The sequence below is a fragment of the Lygodium microphyllum genome, chromosome 3 (assembly GCF_053477565.2).
Source record: "Lygodium microphyllum isolate KBCC chromosome 3, Lygodium_microphyllum_v1.1.10, whole genome shotgun sequence".
Taxonomy (NCBI): Eukaryota; Viridiplantae; Streptophyta; class Polypodiopsida; order Schizaeales; family Lygodiaceae; genus Lygodium; species Lygodium microphyllum.
In genome coordinates this window covers 79,642,469-79,661,396 of record NC_141137.1, presented here as the reverse complement: position 1 = coordinate 79,661,396, position 18,928 = coordinate 79,642,469, and the positions used below count along the sequence as shown (strand labels likewise).

General features: G+C 39.7%; 1 protein-coding gene across 1 annotated transcript; it reads right to left on the bottom strand.

Moving 5' to 3' along the window:
• Window positions 1-1,875: 1,875 nt before the first annotated feature.
• On the bottom strand, window positions 1,876-2,085 carry LOC148038542 (uncharacterized). Its single transcript, XM_087675439.1, has one exon. The coding sequence runs from the start codon at window positions 2,083-2,085 to the stop codon at window positions 1,876-1,878; it is 210 nt and encodes a 69-aa protein (XP_087531565.1).
• Window positions 2,086-18,928: the final 16,843 nt, after the last annotated feature.

Here is an 18,928-nt window from a genome sequence, read left to right as displayed (position 1 = left end):
TCCACAAGTATGAATGGACCCAAGATTTGAAGAATAATTCCCAAAATTGATGCTCTAGGCAATGCATGTGCTGTCCAATCTCTTCAATCTTCAAGAGATAACCGATTCTCGTCAATGTTGATTGCTACGCATCTCAAGGATCTCCTTGAAGAGGATCAATAGACCACTCCAAAAGTCATAAGAGAACTTTAAAATTGAGAAAATTGCAGAATCTTCATAAGCTTTTGAAGACCAAGCTATCCATAACCTTTTATGAGCAAGAAGAAGCCCAATCTTCACAATCTTCATGATAAGCATGCTGTTGATTTGCATAGTGTACTTGTTCTTGCATAACTGCTCCAAATGCATAGAAAAAATGGTGGCTCAATGCTATTCATTTTTAGATGCAAGTAGCCAAAGCAGGGGAAATAATCTCTTCTAGATTCATAAACCAGTTGTGTGATTGAAGTATATATTCAGCAAAGCAATGTACTCAATTGGTTAGCAAACCTTATATTCTTTATCAATAAGTTTGCATATGGACTTGCAATGGTTAAATCTACATACAGTAGCACCACATAACTGAGGGCATCTCAAAAATTCAGGCACTGGATAATCGATCTACTAATGCTGGAGGTTGCACTTCTGGCTTGTCTAAAAATGTTTCATCTCTGAATGTCATCTCCACTCTTTCAGAGTCACCTTCTGGAAATATTCATTCTATTTCTATTTTTCCCTTTTATTGGAACATCTTCTCCTGCCTTAGTCTCAGGATTTGCTTCCTTTAGCAATTTTGGTCTTATTCTGCTTCTGGTACAAATTTAGGGTCTGCCCTTTACCTTCATAGCAGAGCAGCTAGCTATGGAAACTTTTCGTGCTCCTCAACAGCTTTGGTGAACACCAATGGCTCTTCTTTACTCTCTAACACAGCTTTTGGTAACTCAACTAGAGTTGTACTGACATTTCAATCCACCATAACTCTTCAATTCTAGAAAATTATTTTCCAGTCATGAGAAAAGAATGAAAAGGCAGTTTATGCATCACATGAATTAAAGCTGAATATTTTTGAAGATAATAGTAACAGACCAAGGCTTTTGATGTGGGCAGCAGTGAATTACAAACTCCTTTTGAATGCAAGGCTTTTCCCTGATATGAAGTTGACTAGCATGCATGCCATATTCTCAAGCAATACCCCAGAGCAAAATACATTTGTCCATGAAATCTACTGCATAAACCACACTTCTATTGTTGGTTATAGATATGAGGAACCTTTAGGAAGCATCAAAGGCCAAAAACCCCATGATCAAGATGAGGAAATCTGAGAATATCTATTGTAAATGACTGTCATGAAATAAGGTTTTCAAGATGCCTCCACTCCCATACGTGATTTGAGGGAATCTGAGAATATCAGCCCGCCTCTTCCTCATGACTTTGTTGGCCTTGAAACACAGAATTCCAAGCTGTAGCCTGCTAAAGAAGGTGTCCTCAGCAAAGACCGGATTCTTGATCTTCTCCAAAATTGCATTAAGCTTACCACAAATAGCATTGAGCCTCTACATTGTCCCTCTCCATAGTAGCCTACTCAGCTCTCACTTGCAGCTATGTCAACTTTCTTCTAATGCTCCAAGCATGAATAAGTGTACCAACAATTACCCTGAGGGTTGTGAGATTCATGCATGAATCTAGCAATGTTGCCCATGCCAAGGCCTCCATTGATCACATGGGATATCAGATGAGGTCCCTTTCGTGGCATCCTAGTAGGACCTCCAAATTTTCACCCAAGATCTCGTGAAAATGGAGCCCAAGGCTCACAAATGTGTAGCTCAGTCTGCTTTGACACAGATTCAACCTCGTGTTGTTTCTTTTTCTCATTAGAATGAAGCAAAAGAGTGAAGTTTATGCCATCCCACCACTTGAAGCAGTTCTAATAATCTGTAGTAAAGCTAATCCAATAACCACGAAGATGAAGAAGCCGAGCATAATGGAACCGATAGGGTATTGGCTACCTTTCTTGGCAGCGATGGATTTTGGAATAGCTCCTCTCTTGAGGATGCTCTTTTGAAACATGGAGCTCTTACATTTGGAGAGGCGCTTGGAGGTCGTCATTGTGTCTTGGCACAGGAAAAATCATAGATTAATGTGTCCTTCTTCTTCTTCCTGCTACTGCTAAATGGAGTGACAGGGATTTCCTGTGGACAAAAGCATCAGTCAAAGCCTTTAGCACCAAAGCTTCCATCGCATAAGCAAAATGGCAATGAGTCAAATCGCTCCCTCACCTGGTCTCCACTCTGTTTCAGTTCCAAAACCAAATGATAGATAGCAAAGAAGAAGAGGTATGTGTCAGTTCCTTGATTTGCCATGCCTTTGTCTGTGGCACCATAACAATACAGCAAAGCTCCAATGGTCTCCTAAGAGCTCAATAAGCTCTTAAAATCTCCATTATGATTCGGCATATACTGCAGGCATAGATCACAACAGTTCATATTGAAGTCCTACATGATCAAATGGTGGCCTATGAGCCATAAGAGTACTCTATAGGAAGCTTGGAGCATGAAGACTTAAGCTCTTAGGTCCATTTTGGCAGTAGAATTCATGGCTATGGAGGTTGAAGGAAGCTTGACACTGGAGAGAGAAAGATTGTGTCTGAAAAGAAAACCATTCCCTCTCAAAAGTAACCCCCACTAAACTCAACCTCAACCCATGTTACCTGCATTTTATCCATCTCTCTTCATTTTTGGGCCAAAATTGAACCACAACCTACTAAAATTGACTAGAGCCCTCCATTATCCATTGGTTCATGCCAAGAACCTCCATCTTAGTCACGGTTTGTGACAGATCTTCATGTTAGACCATGGTCATGGAAGAACTAATTGCTGTGACTAATTTTTGACCTCCCAGTTACCTTGTAACCATGTTGTGACTAAATCCACCATGGAAATGACTCTTCCCATGGATCAAAGTCCATGCTCTGATATCAATGTAATAAACCAGTTCTCACAGCAAATCAATTAATTGGAAATTCATGAAATATACCATTCTTACAAAGAAATACAAGAAATGCACCATGTTTGTAAAGTAGCCATAGCCAAGGTAGCTAAGCTTGAAGTAATATTGCCATGGAAGCTGGCTGAGAATCAAAGATGTAAGCTGCAACATGAATATTCACCTCATGTCAAGGTGGGACATGGCATGCACCCTATATCTTGGTGGTAAGAGCATGCACCCTCTTAATTGGTGGGAGGAAGGAGCCTCAAAACATGTATTGTTGAAAGTGGCAAAAAGATCCCTCATATTACATCTCTACCTTTTATACTTAACCCTAGCCTACTCTAGACTAATGTGACTTATGCTTTATTACAGCTTCAAGGTTTTAGGCCTTACTTCTTGTCGTATGCTTGAATCTCAAAAATCCACTCTAATTGGATGGGTTTTGGAATCAAGGGTCTAGTGTGTCTGCTTGAGTAGGACAACACTTTCTCAATCTCTTTTTTCCCCTCTATCTTTTTCAATCCTTCTTTCTTACTCTATCTCTTTCAATCTCTCCCTCTACCTCCCTCCCCAACATTTTTCCTAACTTTCCTCTCTTCCTCTCTTTCTATCTCTAACTCTCACTCCTTCTATCTCCTTCTCTCTCTATTGCTATCTCTCTCTTCTCGTCCCCTACCTTTTTCTTCTCTTCTTCCCTTCTTCTTCCTCTCTCTTTTTCTACACCTCTATTCTTCTCTTTTCTTCCTCTATTTCCTTCTTCTTCTCCTCTCTTCTTTTCCTTCTTTCTCTTCTTCTTTTCCTCTACTTCTCTCTATTATCTCTCGCACACACTATTTTCTTCTCTCTAAATATTCTTTCTCCTCTATCTCTTTCTCCCTTATTCTCTTCCTCTATGTATATATATATATATATATATATATATATATATATATATATATATATATATATATATATATATATATATATATATATATATATATATATATATATATATATATATAGCAATGGTATGCAATGTGGCATTTGTTTGATTGTGGTGACGACAAGAGTTCAGTGTGATGGGAGCTCGATGACGACAACAATCATCATGTAAGCATTAGCAAAAAATATTTTTTTTTTCCTTTGAGAATTAGATTAATCACCTCTTCCCCCAAGCTCCTTATTCACTCGCAAGCGGGAGCATTACAATTTGGATGGTGTTAAATAGAATCCTAGTGATTTGATTCTTATTAGTGACTTAGGCCTTGAATCCTTTGATATATTGCAAGAATTCCATTATTAAGCAAGAGTGAATTTTTAGATCTTTGCAAACTACTTGCACGGATGGCTTAGTTGTTGGGCTAAATGGACAACAATCAAGACATTGGATGGACTTCTATTTTTCAAAAGCTAAAAATCACTGTGGTGATAATCTCGCACCTTGTCTTCTCAACACTCTACTCTAACTAACCATGTACCCTCCTCTCTGTCCCCATAAAGCAAGAACATAAGATTAACTTTGAGGTGTAGTAAACTCACCAACTTACCTTCGTGCGTTGTACTTTAAAAGCTTGAAGATGGTCCATGACACAAGAAATATGATTTGATATTGTCACTCATTTGCATCCACCACCAAGTATGCCAATATCAAATGAAAAATATGGAGGAGAAGAAAAGAAAGAAGACAACATAAAGCTTTAGCTTTCCTTAGTCCTTCACTCAATACACCTCTAACTCTCTCTCTCATCCTCACTGTCAACAATGTCACAAGAACATAGAATAGAGAAAGTGAATAGAAACTTCATAGTTACATTGATAGAGCTTTTGTAGCATGAATGCACCAAAAGTGTAAATACAACTAAGACTTCCTACCCTTATATAGACCAAAAATAGGGTTATGGTTAGGCAACCTTTTATATAACATATATACTAACATATAAAATTATATATATATATTTATATTTATTTATTTATATATTTATATATTTATATATCAAAAAGATGATTGACATGAGAGGGAGGCAAGCTAGGAGAAATATGGACTCTCTTTTTTGCCCCTTAAGGGGTTTCTCTCACCTCTCTCTCTCTCTAAAAAAAGACTCCAAAATAATATTATAATAAGAGATCTTCTACAATCAAGAAATTCTTGTTTTTTTATTTTCAATAGATTTCACCTATTATTTTATTCCCAAACTGTAGGATAAGGTCACTTTTTCTCAAAATACTCATAATTAAAAAATATAAGTTTGATTTCTCTAAAGACGGAGCCAATCATTGATATATGACTCTTTAATGCCCTCATGACTTTTCAACATTACAATATATTAAAATTATTTTGATTCTCACTTCTTAAAAGGGTGGAAGTTAAAAAACGATATAAAGTGATGTAGACATAATATTTTAGGTTTATTTTTTAACCCAGATACACCTTTTTGACTCGAGAGTTTCCTTGTAAATTTTCATCTTTTTTGGACAAGTATATGCCTATTTCTAGGAATTTTTTCATTCCCTCTCAAAGCTCTAGGTTTGTCCCAAATTTTGTGTACTCTTCTCCTTCCCTCCAGAACATGGTTTCTTGCATACAAATTCTTCTGAAGCAGCACTCTCTGCAACACTCTCTACCCTGCTATAAGAAATCTCAGGAGTGGTTTTGATACCACTTTGCTGAAATCAAATAAACTCTATCTACAACACTCTCTACCTTGCTACAAGCAATCTCCCTCTTCAGTACTATGCTATAAGATATCTTCCTCTTCAACAGTCTATACTACAAGCAATCAAGTGATAATGGAGTTATCTTTATTTTTTAAATCTTTGTGATGCTATTATTCTTCACAGTTGTTGTTTAGTACTTAAGCATCAATTCAAAGAGAGAGAGAGAGAGAGAGAGAGAGAGAGAGAGAGAGAGAGAGAGAGAGAGAGAGAGAGAGAGAGAGAGAGAGAGAGAGAGAGAGAGAGAGAGAGAGAGAGAGAGAGAGAGGGAGGGAGGGAGGGAGGGGGAGAGAGAGAGGGAGAGAGGGAGAATGGGGGGAAAGAAAGAGGGCTATGTGAGATGAACTAAGAAAATAAGTGATAGAGTGACAAAGAGTAAATTAGGGCAGAAGATAAGATGATGTCATTGTTCTCCACTAGCCAAGCTTTTGTATAAATGTGTTTAAATATATTTGATCAATTCTTGTTGAGAGAGAGCCTCTTGCTACGTGGAAGCTTTTTGTGGCAGCCAAGTCCAAGTATTATTCTTCCTTTCATTGGTTAGAACAGCAAAGACACAAGCTGCAACTCCACATCCAAGCTCCTTGCCACACTCTCAACTATTATCCTAGCTACACACCTTACGCCACGTCCATGTCCTTAAATATTGAAGTTTCCTTCTCTTGGAGGATAACAAGGAGCATTAGTATAGGCATTATTTTCCCTATTGGGACATTGAGCATGGCAGGGGTCAGGTTGGTTACACTTGAAGCAACATGGCTCATTGTTCCAAACCTTATTGTTATTATGATAGTTGCTACCATTTTGGAGAGTATTGATAAGATTAGTGTAGCCATGATTACAGTTTCCTTGCTATAATTCACTCGAGCTCTTTTGGCATAAGGAAACCTATCAAACTCATTGTATTGCCTAGGAAGAGTAGCTACTAATAGCTATGTCCTTATCAAGGCATCTTATAGGTCAGTGGGTCTCATTGCCTCCAACTAGCCATTAAGAGGTGGATTCAAGATCTGATAGAAGCATGCCACCTATTGACTCATACACTTTCCAGGCACATACTTCTACAATATAACAAAGCAAGAATAATACGCTTCTAGATTCATCTTTTACTTCTTAAGGTTAGAAAACTCGTTCATTTTTAGAATCTAATAAGAAGAAGCTAAGTATCAGGTTTGGACTACCACCTTAAGTTGGCTCTAGTTCATAGTAGACTTAGGGACAACCTTGTCATACCACCATTATTTCCATCAAAGTTGTGCTTCTCCTATAAGTCTCAATCATGCAATCATAGGTTGGTTTGCTACACTGGTTCTAGCAGTAGAGAAGTATTCTTCCATCTACTTTCAGCACTAATCTCAACCTTCATTCCTTCACCATTAGACTTAGGTGGCTTGACTTGTTCAAGCAAGAATCTCCTCTATTTCTCATCGATGAGGTTAGTGATATATCTAGAGTATTGAGGGTATTTTGATCAAAGCATCCTAAATTTTTTTGAATATATTTGTTGTTTTCTTAGTATCATTTGTGATTCTTTCATAAATAATGTATTTGAAAATCACTCAATTCTATTGCAGGATCGTAATGTCAAGAATGAGATAATTCAAGATTGTAATAAAAAGTGTTCACTTTTATGTAGAGCTTAATTATACGTGTCAAGTATTTTTTTAATTCTATTATAACACCATATTGTCAATGTGGGTTTACCAAAAAAGAGGTTTTATATTTGCATTATCCTTGCACCATAGGTTGTATACATTTTTACAAAGGGTATCTCACACAAGGCCAAAAAAAAGTTGTACAAGGCGCTTGGATAGATACATAACCTCAATCATAGATTTGGTATAATATTCGGATAGTATAAAGAAGAGGTTCTGTATTTAGGACCATATAACTAGTAAGAAGGTTGGGGAGCTCTTTAATCTGATAATTATTTATGTGAGACTAGTGAGCCATAATGACATGATTTGGTCAAGACAATATTGGGAAATACAATGAGAAACCCATTGGTTTAAGGTCATCGTTTCACCTTCCATGTGTACAAAAGGATTTTGATTGCTTTTATGAAACATTTAAAGTCTATGCCTTTCCACCTAGCATAGCCTCCATAGAATATATTCTAGGCTACTTGTTCAATCATCATAAATGGAGAAATAAGTTAGTGATCATCCATAGCCTTTGTATAAGGTCCAACATCCAAGCTTGAAACCATAAGCTCGAGGGATAAAAATCTATTTCATAGTGCAAAAAAAAATCTCCCTCAAGAAGATATTACATTGATTTCCTACTTGTAGACTACAAGAAATAGCCCTCAAAACCATTTAGTTCCACATGTATACACTTCTTACACTAAGAAATATAATCATTTTGAGATCCCTAATGCAAGACTGATAACTAAATTATTAATCAATGATCATTTGGCCTTTAGTTATTATTTTTCACAATCTTTCTCTTGATCCTATCCATGCATAAGTAATACTACACATTCCATATTCTTTCCAGGATCAAGTCCATGGATACAAATCTATGCTATCAAATATTTGTCTTAAGCATATACTTTTAGCAGTACCATAATTTCGAAGTTAAATCACTCAATTTCTTTTGTTAAATTATTTTTCTATGAATTTGTACATATTTATCATAAAAACAATAGATCATGCTTTGATACTACATGTAACATATTTATCGCTTATTGTGAAAGCTAGTGATTATTAGTCATCCAAGGTTCACCCCAACTGTTTGCCACTATTTCTAGTCCATAGGAATAATTAGACATTGATTTGGTTGGGCGGCCCTATGTATACCTCGTAGTAGTGAAGCACTTGGCCTTGACCCACAAGGATCAACCTAAGGGTTCCTAAAGATCTAACAATCTTTAATAGCATTCTAGTGCAAAATCAAGATGGCCACTTTTGTAATCCACCCAGATCAAGAGCGAGTCAGTTGCTACACTTGGTTCATAATGAGTGAGAGATTAGCGAAGTTGAACTCTACCCTTCTGCGTTGCAAGGCCATATCTCATCTCTATTCCCCTAAAACAATGCATGACTAGGCTACTTGTATAGATTTCTTCTCCATTGTAGGGCCAACTATGCAATTACTATTTTTGACAGGAGTCCCCTAGCTTCATGTTTCCATGGGAGAGAACCTTCCATATAAAATCTTCTTGCCTAGGCACTATTGAGGTGCTCATAGGTAAAACAAAACTGGCTCAAATTAAGCCACAACAATTGCCCTTGAGGGAGTGAAAACTACTCAATCTTGCTTATCATTTGGCCATAAGTAAAAGTTTTTATAAATTTCTAAATGTTTTCTACAATAATATTTCAAACCCAAGGCAGTAACCAATCAATCCTTCCCAAACAATATTTTATTGGTTTAATGATAAAATGAGAATTATACTCTTTATATGACTCTATTTTATAGTTTTACCAATGACCATAAGCCAAAGTTAAAATTCACTACTCAATTCTTTGATAAAACTATGCTATTTATACAAAATGATTTTTTAGTGGTTGTAGTAAGCCAAAGAGAAATTTCACTACTTAATTCTTTGATACAATTATAATATACCATTGGCTAAAATTATATGCTATTATTATTGTATGAACTTTGTCATGTGCGAATAATCTTGACTTTTTTGTCAGGTATACCTATTGCAAGGATTGGATAACGATGTTTAGATTTGATTTTATTTAACTAATGAATGGAAAAAACCATTTGTCCACTTTTTTTAGCATGAGTCTAATCATGAAAATTAGATAGATTTCTATTTGCACTCTATGGTCCCATTTGAAATTGTCATTTTTTATGACAAGTGTAATGAAAAATTAGGGCAGTGAGTGAGTCCCATAGAGCCACCATATCCCAGCTGCCAAAGAGAAAGACCCTACCATTAGTGCCAATTTGTATGGTGGCCAAAAGCCTTAGTAGAAAACCAACACCTACTCCTTTTCATGACTTGTCTAACATACTTGAGCTCTAGGGGATCCTTGATTATTTGACAAGGGAGCTAGCTGGTCACTCGACTACCAATCTTAAGCCACTTCAAGACCTCATGGATGAATCGAAATGGCAATGGACTAAAGTGCATGACCTAAAATTGATGTACAACTAGGCATTACTCTTGCTTTGTGGTGTGTTCTATTCGTCTCTGCTGAGTGTTATGTTGGATGTATGGATATTTTGGGAAGTGTTTTTGTTTTAGGAAAGGATGAATGGAATCTCTATTCAAGCTAATTGAAGTGAAGAAGTAGCTGATGAAGATTCACAAAAGGTTACAGAAGAAAAGTGACAGAAGCCAGATCTCATAGGACTCTATGATGTCTCTGGTGCCTCTTCGCATCTGACATACCTTTTGGGAGGTGTATCCACGACCAAGAGAGGAGAATTGAGTGCCATTCTTGAGTATTGTAGTGAGGCTATGATGTATTATTGAGAGAGCAAGAGTATGTGAGAAAGAGAAGTGAGAGAAACTCGATTCTATGCCTAAAAACAATGTATCTACTATGAAAGATAGAGAGAGAATTATGAAGACATTGAAAATGAATACTATGTGACTAATTTCCATTCAAAAGTGGTGTATTATTTTGTGTTCTTGTTTGTTATGATGGATTTTATGAAGAAATTGAAGATTGTGGTTGATTCTATCAAATCTGTGGGAGATGTCTACTATGATGCTCTGTGAAGATTTATTCTTTTCCTTGTTGTGGTTCTCTAAAGGATGAAATAAAAGCTTATTGATGTTACAAGATAGATTTTCTTGCAGTAGAAACCCTTTTTCCTAGGTGTTCCTCTTGGGGCTCCATGTTTTTGGTGCGCAACCGAGGAAACTTGCCATCAACAAGCATTAGAAGAGATTAAAAATGAAAGAAATGGCTTTGCCAAGAAGAGAAGAATTCAATGGATGCTTGCTTCCACTGAAGAGTTAGAAATTCTTATTGTAAAAGACACTTTCTACAAGAATTTCATCCCACAATGGCAGAAACATATTACCATCATGATGCAAGCTCTATGTGGTGTACTATTTCCTCTTCCTGCTGAAGCAACAGAGATGTGCATCTTGGTGGCAAATTGTTTGGGAACAAACTGAAGAGTAGAAATAGAGAGAATGACCATCCATGGTAGATTTGGCATTCATTGAGAAGTTTCCAGACATCATCAAGTGGGAGATCGTGAAGAAGCATCAGGAGTTGTGGTCAGTGGAGTTTCACGAAAACAAGAAAGAAAAGAGTTGGAATTTGTTCGTGGATGCTCAACAACAAGATACATGGGATGCTTGGTGTTCTGACAATCTTCTGCTTGTCCAATTAGCAACCCACTTGGAGTTGGTAGACAGAGTGTTCTTCACAACTTACATTGTTGAAATCCTCAGAAGCTAGCATTATTATAATGATGGCACAACAATGATCTTAAGAAGAATGAGTTTTGATACTTTCAGAACAGAATATCTCCCCCTCTATAGTGGTTTGAAATCTGAATTCAGAGATGTTGAAAAGAAGGAAGTAGAAGAGATGTTGGCAAGAGAATCCTCCAGAGACTAAAGCACCTCTCTGATTCTATTCTATTGAGTACAGACGAACTGGTTGGAGCCAACCCCCTGATGAATGATGCAATCAAGAGGCAAGTGCTAGAATGAGTCCAAAGGTATGTGAGAAGAGAGAAGGCAAGAATCAAGGCTGAGAAAGAGCTTGAAGACTCCTTTGACGCCCTAAAAGCACTCTTTACACAAGTCCCCATGGCGACTCAAGGTCCCCTTCCTAGTCAGATTCGCCCTGGAAATATTGATGAGAGGCCAGCAAATGTAGTCCCATTACCAATTTTTAAGGGAGAGTACAATGAAGACCTCGATCTTCATGTAGGAGAGTTAATGGTAGAATGTGTGGCTAACAATACCAAAACCCCCGAGCATTGGTTAGCAATCTTTCCCACCACTTTCAAGGGCACGGCGTTTCAATGGTATGAGAGACAAGCAACAGGAAATTTTGGCACATGGGACAATCTGAAGTTGGCCTTCCTCACTAAATTCAAGCGTGAAGGTTTTGAAGAGCGGATGCGAGAGGAGTTCATGAACCTAAGTTAGTCCTCTGGAGAAAGAGTAGAAGCCTATGTCTCGCGAATGGAATCCATCCTAAAGAGATGGACTAACCATAATTTGGACAAAGGTATCTAGAAAGGAGTGTTCCTCAGAGGCCTACAACCAGAAGTTTGCAAGTTTGTGGAATTGAGAAGACCAGTCAATCCGCAAGCTGCAGTGGACGGTGCAAGATTGTATGACAAAGTTGAAGCAAGGCTGTCAATGACTCCAGGAAGAGGAGTCTTATCTCCTCCCATTCCAGGAATGATATACCCACCAAATGCAATCCCAAAGTCAGTTCCCTACCCTTATTCCCAGATGCAAACAGTGCCGCAATACAATGCACCTAATCCACAGTGGCCACAGACAACAATGCCTCAAATGATGGTTCAACCACAACAACAGTGGCCTCAAACATTTCCTCCAATGATAACTCAACAATAGTGGAACCCTATCAAATGGAATCAATAACCCCAAGTATCAACAGGAGCTCTGAGTCTGTGATGGGTCGGCTCGTCCACTTGTGGGACACATCTTAGCAGCCCATCGGGAGGAGGGTCTAGAAGGCTCCACCTGGCACTTGCAAGGAATGACATAGGGTTTGCAATCTAGGTCTTCCCGAGTCTGCCCCGAGTAGAAGTGTCTGGCCATTCCCACTTGGGATTGTTCTGAGGTCAGGGTTCCTTTCCTATCAGCAAAGTCTCTAAGAAGAAGCTATCGTCGAACTCTAGATGAACCACTTTGCATAGAAACAACAAAGTCAAAGCGGATTCATGCTACACTTGGTTCATGGAGAATGGGAAATAAGAGGGATGCGAAGCTCAACCTCTCTACCATACGACATAGTCCCATTCCTTTCCCCTAAAATAGAATAAACTGGGATTCTACATCTACAGACACTAGGTCTTCATAGTCTTATTATTTCATCATTTGAGAAAAGTTCCTAGCTAACCGGGACCACCCTTCCGTAGGACGGACCTAAGTCACATCCACCGCACTTTCCTCAGTTTGCTTTAGTTATCTAATTACCTACCACATTATGTTTTGACATGCAAAAGCAGCTTTCTTAATTAATCAAATTAATCACGGGTTCCTTCACGTAACTTTAGCACTAACACAAAAACAATGTTAAGCAAGTTCCTTTTTCTCAAATATATGTTCTTTATTTCTCATAATCCTGGAGTACATCCAATATCATGCCCGAAGGCTATCCCAGCAATCTACAGGATTGCTGCTGCAAGTTCTGCCCGTTGACTAGTACACGGGCATCGAGATCCCATCTTGAGTCATGTCAACCTCTTGTGTGGGATCTAGAGGCAAGGGATTTATAGCCAGAGCCTCCCCTAGCACCCAAATGTCCTCTTGCTCCAAGCAGCACCCACCGAGAGACCTCTCGTGGCAGGTTAGGTCCATATACCTGGCACAACTAAAAACCCCCTTGGATAGGGCCAGGCAGACAGTCGGAGGTAACTGCTCCTGCCTCTCCCTCCAAGTTTTCAACCTGAAGCATTAAGTATTTTTTCCTTGAATTAGTTCCTTGAGCAAGAGACCAAATAATGTACCTAAGTGTACAAGCACAAACATTTTGGAGGTCGTTTGTATGACCAACTACTAAGGTGTGACTCCTTTTTTTCGGGATGCTCCCAGCATCCGATCCTAGGTCTTTTTCACGGATGCTCTAGCATCTGATCCTGGATCATTCACGACTTGGCGAGATCCTAATAATCTCAAACAAGATTACACAAGCAAATGTTCTTGGTAAGTTAACTTATTTTGACTTGCCCTTTCCCTTGGGTTTTACCTTATGGTATCTTAACATAACCCAAGCATTAACTGGAAAATCAAGGCAACGGACATGCCTTCATTCACAACCCAACCAAAGGTCTTTTATTCTTCTAGTTCTAACCAAGTTCAGTTAATACACTTGGCAACACAGGACTCTTCATTTAGGCCTTCAAGATACAGTCTAGATGCATGCGTTCCTTCCAATTCTCTTAGTGCGGTTCTATGCAGAATTTTCCAATCAACCTTATCCATCATGCACATGGTGCGTTTAGTATAGTTGTACATCCTAAACGACCTTTATCTCTCTTCATTCCTGGTGGCAATGAGTACTTATTCCTAATGCACCGGATCACATGTGACTTGCGTATATGAAAGTCAAAGTTTTTGTCCAACGGTGCAAGTGTATCTCATGAACGGAAACTAACATTTCATGTGTTTCTTTTAATCATGATTGCAAAACATGAATTCTAAATGACTATTCATGCACTGAATTGTTAAAAGCTATCATTTTATGTGAAGTAAGGTGATAACCTTATCATTTTATGTGTGTAAAAGCTATCATTTCATGCATATAAACTTATGCGAATTCCATACTCTACCATTTCACACATGCAACCTAGCGCTTAGAGTAAACAAAAACCCTAAGACTCATTCTTATTTCATGCACGTAGCTAACCCATTCATTTCTTTCACAAGAAATAATACATAATTAATTATAAAGCTTAAAGAACCTGGGTTTGATTCATGATCGTAGGGGCATTCGTTACGTTGGTTGCTCCGCTTGCCTCTTCCGCATTACCGGTACCAACGGTAGCCTTGGCACCTACGCTTCCCATGATTTTCTTTTTGGGAGCCATTTCTACTCGAGGTTTGGGTAGTCCAAGCCTTAGTGGCCTTCAAGATGACCGGTTTGAGAGGGGAAGGTTGCAGAAAGGGGATCCTTTGCCGATGAGGGGGTGGCTTGAGTGTGGCTCCTCGAACCGTCTTCACTCTCCAACTCTCTTCCTCTCCCTTTCTCCTTCTCTCTCTCTCCCTCTCTTCTTCCTCTTCTCTTCTCCTTCTTTCACTCTCTTCTCCCTCTTCTTCTTCTTTTTCTACTTCTCTCTTCTCTCTTTCTACCTCTTCTACTTCTTCTTCTCCTCTCTCTCTCCTCCTTCTCTTCTTCTCTCCCTCTTTTCTTCCTCTCCTTCTACTTTCTCTCTTCTCCTTCTCTCTCCTCTCCTTCTACCTCTTCTTCTTCCACTTCTTCTTCTTCTCTCTTCTCTCCTTCTCCTTCTCTCCCTTCTCTCTCTCCTTCTCTTCTTCTCTCTCACTTCTTCTCTTTCTTTTCTCTCTCTTCCTCCTTCTTCCTTCTTTCCTTCTCCTTCTCTCCCTCCACTTCTCTTCTCTCTCCCTCCTTTCCCTTCTCTCCTCCTTCTCTCCCTCTACTTCTCTTCTTCTCTTCTTTCTCCCTTCTTCCCCTTCTCTCCTTCTCCTTCTCTCCCTTCACTTCTCTTTTCTGCTCACGGGGGAGGCTGCAGCCGACTGGCAGTCGAGGAAGCAGGTGGGGTGGGGGGTGGTTTTGGTCGAAAGCCCCAGGGGCTGCCCTGTTACTGCGAACGGAGGGGGGGATGTTCTTCAGTCGAAGGTCCAAGGGCCCGCGCAGTTGCTGCCGACCAGAGGGGGGGAGGAAGTTATCGTCAGAGCCCTCTGGGCTGCTACTGCTACCGTAGGGAGGAGGTGGCGACGTAGGGAAGGGGGGCGCAATCTCCGTGTAGATGAGGGAGGAGAGGAGCCTCCCCTTTGAAAGGAGGAGGAGGAGGTGGGTGGCATGGCCACCCCTCCCACCTGGGGGGCTGTATGCCCCCCAGCACCACCACATCACTCCCTGTCTCTCTCTCCCCGATGTGCTGTTGACGGGGAGAGAGAGGGGGAGTTTAAAAATTTTTGAACTGATAATAACTTCTTCTTTTTTTGAATTTAAGGGGGGGGAGTTCCTATGGGGAGGAGCACAGGGAGAAAAAAAACACGGGGATATTACATCGTCTCCTCCCAGCACCACCACGTCACTCCCTCTCTCTCTCTCCTCGACGTGCTGTCGGCGGGGAGAGAGAGGGGGAGTTAAAAAATTTTGAACTGATAATAACTTCTTCTTTTTTTGAATTTAAGGGGGGAGTTTCTATGGGGGGAGGCACAGGGGGAAAAAACACGGGGATATTACATCCTCTCCCCCTTAGAGGAATCGAGATGTCCTCATCTCGAGAGGACCTGGGGGTATTGTTGGTTGAGAGTATCTTCATCCATCAAGGTGGCATCCTCTTCAGGATAATCTTTCCACTGGATGAGGTATTCTCTCAAGGTCCTTGACCTCAAATGCCTCTCCCTGACATCTAGGACTCTATTAGGCCGTAGCTCAACAACTCCTTGACTAGGCATTACAATTTGCTGATCATCAAGTATATGATTCGGATTAGGTATATATTTTTTCAATAGGATAACGTGGAATACATTATGAATCTTTAGGGTTGCGGGCAGCTATAGTCTGTAAGCATTAGGCCCTAGGCACTTAGTGATCTTATAAGGTCTACAATACCTCGGACTTAGCTTCTTGTATTTTCCCAAGGACAGTGAACTCTTTTTAGGGCATACGCAGATGAAGACCATATCACCTTCGATGAAGGATCTGTCTTGTCGTTTCAAGTCAGTGTAAGCCTTCAGTCTATCCTTGGCAGCTTGGATGTCTTGTCTTATTGATTTGATTTGATCATCCATGTCTTCCAAGATCTGCCTTGAAGCTTCTAACCTCAAAGTTGGATCCGAAAAGCTCAAAGGGGTATGAAAATCGTGCCCATAAAATGCTTGAAAAGGGGTCATCTGAATACTCTATTGGTAGGAAGCATTGTAGGCAAAATCAACCAGTGGCAAATATTGAATCCACTTTTTGGGTTCGTGATAGCAGTATCCCCTAAGCATATCTTCAATGACTTGGTTGACTCGTTCTATTTGACCATCGGTTTGGGGATGGTAAGCTCTACTGAAACAGAGTTGAGTCCCAATAGCCTCAAAGATAGCCCTCCAGAAGTGTGATGTGAAAAGAGAGTCACGATCACTAATGATTATTCTGGGTAACCCATGCAGTTTGAATATTTCCTTGATGAATAATCTTGCGATGTCTAAGGCTTTATAGTTTGTCTTGACAGGGATGAGATGTGTGACCTTGGTGAGCATATCTACTATAACCATAATAGAGTTGTATCCTCCCTAAACTTGGGGTAGGCCAACAATGAAGTCCATACTAATGAATTCCCATTTCATTTGGGAAATGTCAAGTGGTTGCAATTTCCCCATAATTTTGACATGTTCTGCCTTAATGCGTTGACAAGACAAACATTCTGTGATATATTTGAGAATGTCGCCCTTAAGCCTATCCCAATAATAGCTCTTCCTGACCGCATTAAGGGTCTTGGCATAGCCAGGATGTCCTGAGAAAGGGGAGTCATGGGCTTCCCAAAGAATATTCTGCTTGAGAGCATGGCTTGTAGGGATACATAATCTTGTCCTAAAGTAGACAAGTCCACTACTGACAGAGAATTCTTGATACTTCATCTTTAGCTTCAGGTCTTGATCCTTGATGGGGATCTCCCTTAGCAATTTCTAATAGACAGGGTCATGACATGCCTCTTCTTTAGCTAGCTCAAGAATTGGGTTGTTTGGCATTGATACCTTTGTGGCTAGAGATCTTGCTGTTGATGGATCCTGCAAAATAAGATAATTTAGAAATGCCTTGTGACTGAGTGCATCGGCAACTACATTCTCTTTTCCAGGCCTATATTTGATTTCAAAGTCATATTCTTCTAGCACTTCAATCCATCGACATTGCCTCATATTGAGCTCATTCTGGGTGAATATCCATTTAAGACTCTTGTGGTCTGTCACTAAGGAAAATTTGTTACCTAGCAAGTAATGCCTCCAAATTTTGAGAGCATGGATGATAGCCAATAGCTCCAGATCGTGGGTAGCATAATTCCTTTCATGGCTCTTCAATTTCCTTGAAGAATATGCTACGGGATGACCTTCTTGCATAAGCACACATCCTAAGGCAAGTGCACTAGCATCAGTTACCACTTCAAACTCCTTACTAAGATCAGGAAGTTTCAGGATGGGTGCTGATACTAAGCTTTGCTTTAGTTTGTCAAAGCTGGTCTGTTCAGCAGGTGACCATACAATTGCTACATGCTTTTTTAGTAGATCAGTCAGAGTTGCTACAATCAAAGCATAATCTTTGATGAAAATCTTGTATCATCCTGTCAATCCAAGAAAGCTACGTATTTCTTTGACAGAAGTTGGGGTTGGCCATTCCAGAATGTCTCTGACGATCTAGTGAAATTCCTTCCATTGATACAATGAATCCCAGATATTCAATCTGTCACTTGAAAAAGGCACACTTCTTCTTCTTGGCATAAAGCTTGTGTGCTCTCATTGTTTCAAGAACAATGAGAAGCTTGGGTTCATGAACTTTTTCCTGTTTAGAGTAGACTAGGGTATCATCAAAGAAGACGAGTAAGAAGTCATCAAGATAGGGCCTAAAGATATCCCGCATCAACCTGTTGAAGGTAGTAGGAGCATTCGTCAGCCTGAATGACATCACTAGGAATTCGAAGTGCCTATACCTTGTATTGAATGCAGTTTTCGGGATATCTTATTCCTTGATCCTTATCTGATAATATCCAGATCTGAGATCTATCTTAGAGAATATCTTTGCTCCTTGAAGATGGTCAAGTAATTCATCTATTCTTGGAATGGGGTATTTATTTTTTATGGTTGATTGATTCAACCCTCTGTAGTCAATGCATAGGCGAAGCGTTCCATCTTTTTTCTTTTGGAACATCACTGGAGCTCCCCAAGGTGAACTGCTAGGATGGATGTAGCCTTGGTCTAATAGTTTCTTGAGTTGCTCTTTCAGTTTGATAGCTTCTGGGATGGACATCTTATAGGGCCTCTTTGCGATACTGGTGCAGCTCCTTGCCAGTTTGATTTCATGGTCGACGAGGAAGTTCTGTCAGATCTTCAGGAAATACATCTACGTATTCTTTTAACCATGAGGGTTCTTCCCCAAATTCCTGATTCTGATCTAGCTTATTTATTTAATCAGATAGATAGGTAGGCCCTTTCTAACACCTTTTATTATTCGGGTTGCTTTTGCCAGCTGTATTTTTTGCTTACCAGCCTCTCCTTGAGTTGTGACTAGTTCCCCTTTAGAATTTGGGAAGGAGACTTGGCCCTTTCCACAGTGGATGTGGGCATCATTGGGTATTAGCCAATCCATTCCGAGTAAACATTCGTGACTAGTTCCCCTTCAGAATTTTGGAAGGATACTTGGCCCTTTCCATAGTGGATGTGGGCATCATTGGGTATTAGGCAATCCATTCCGAG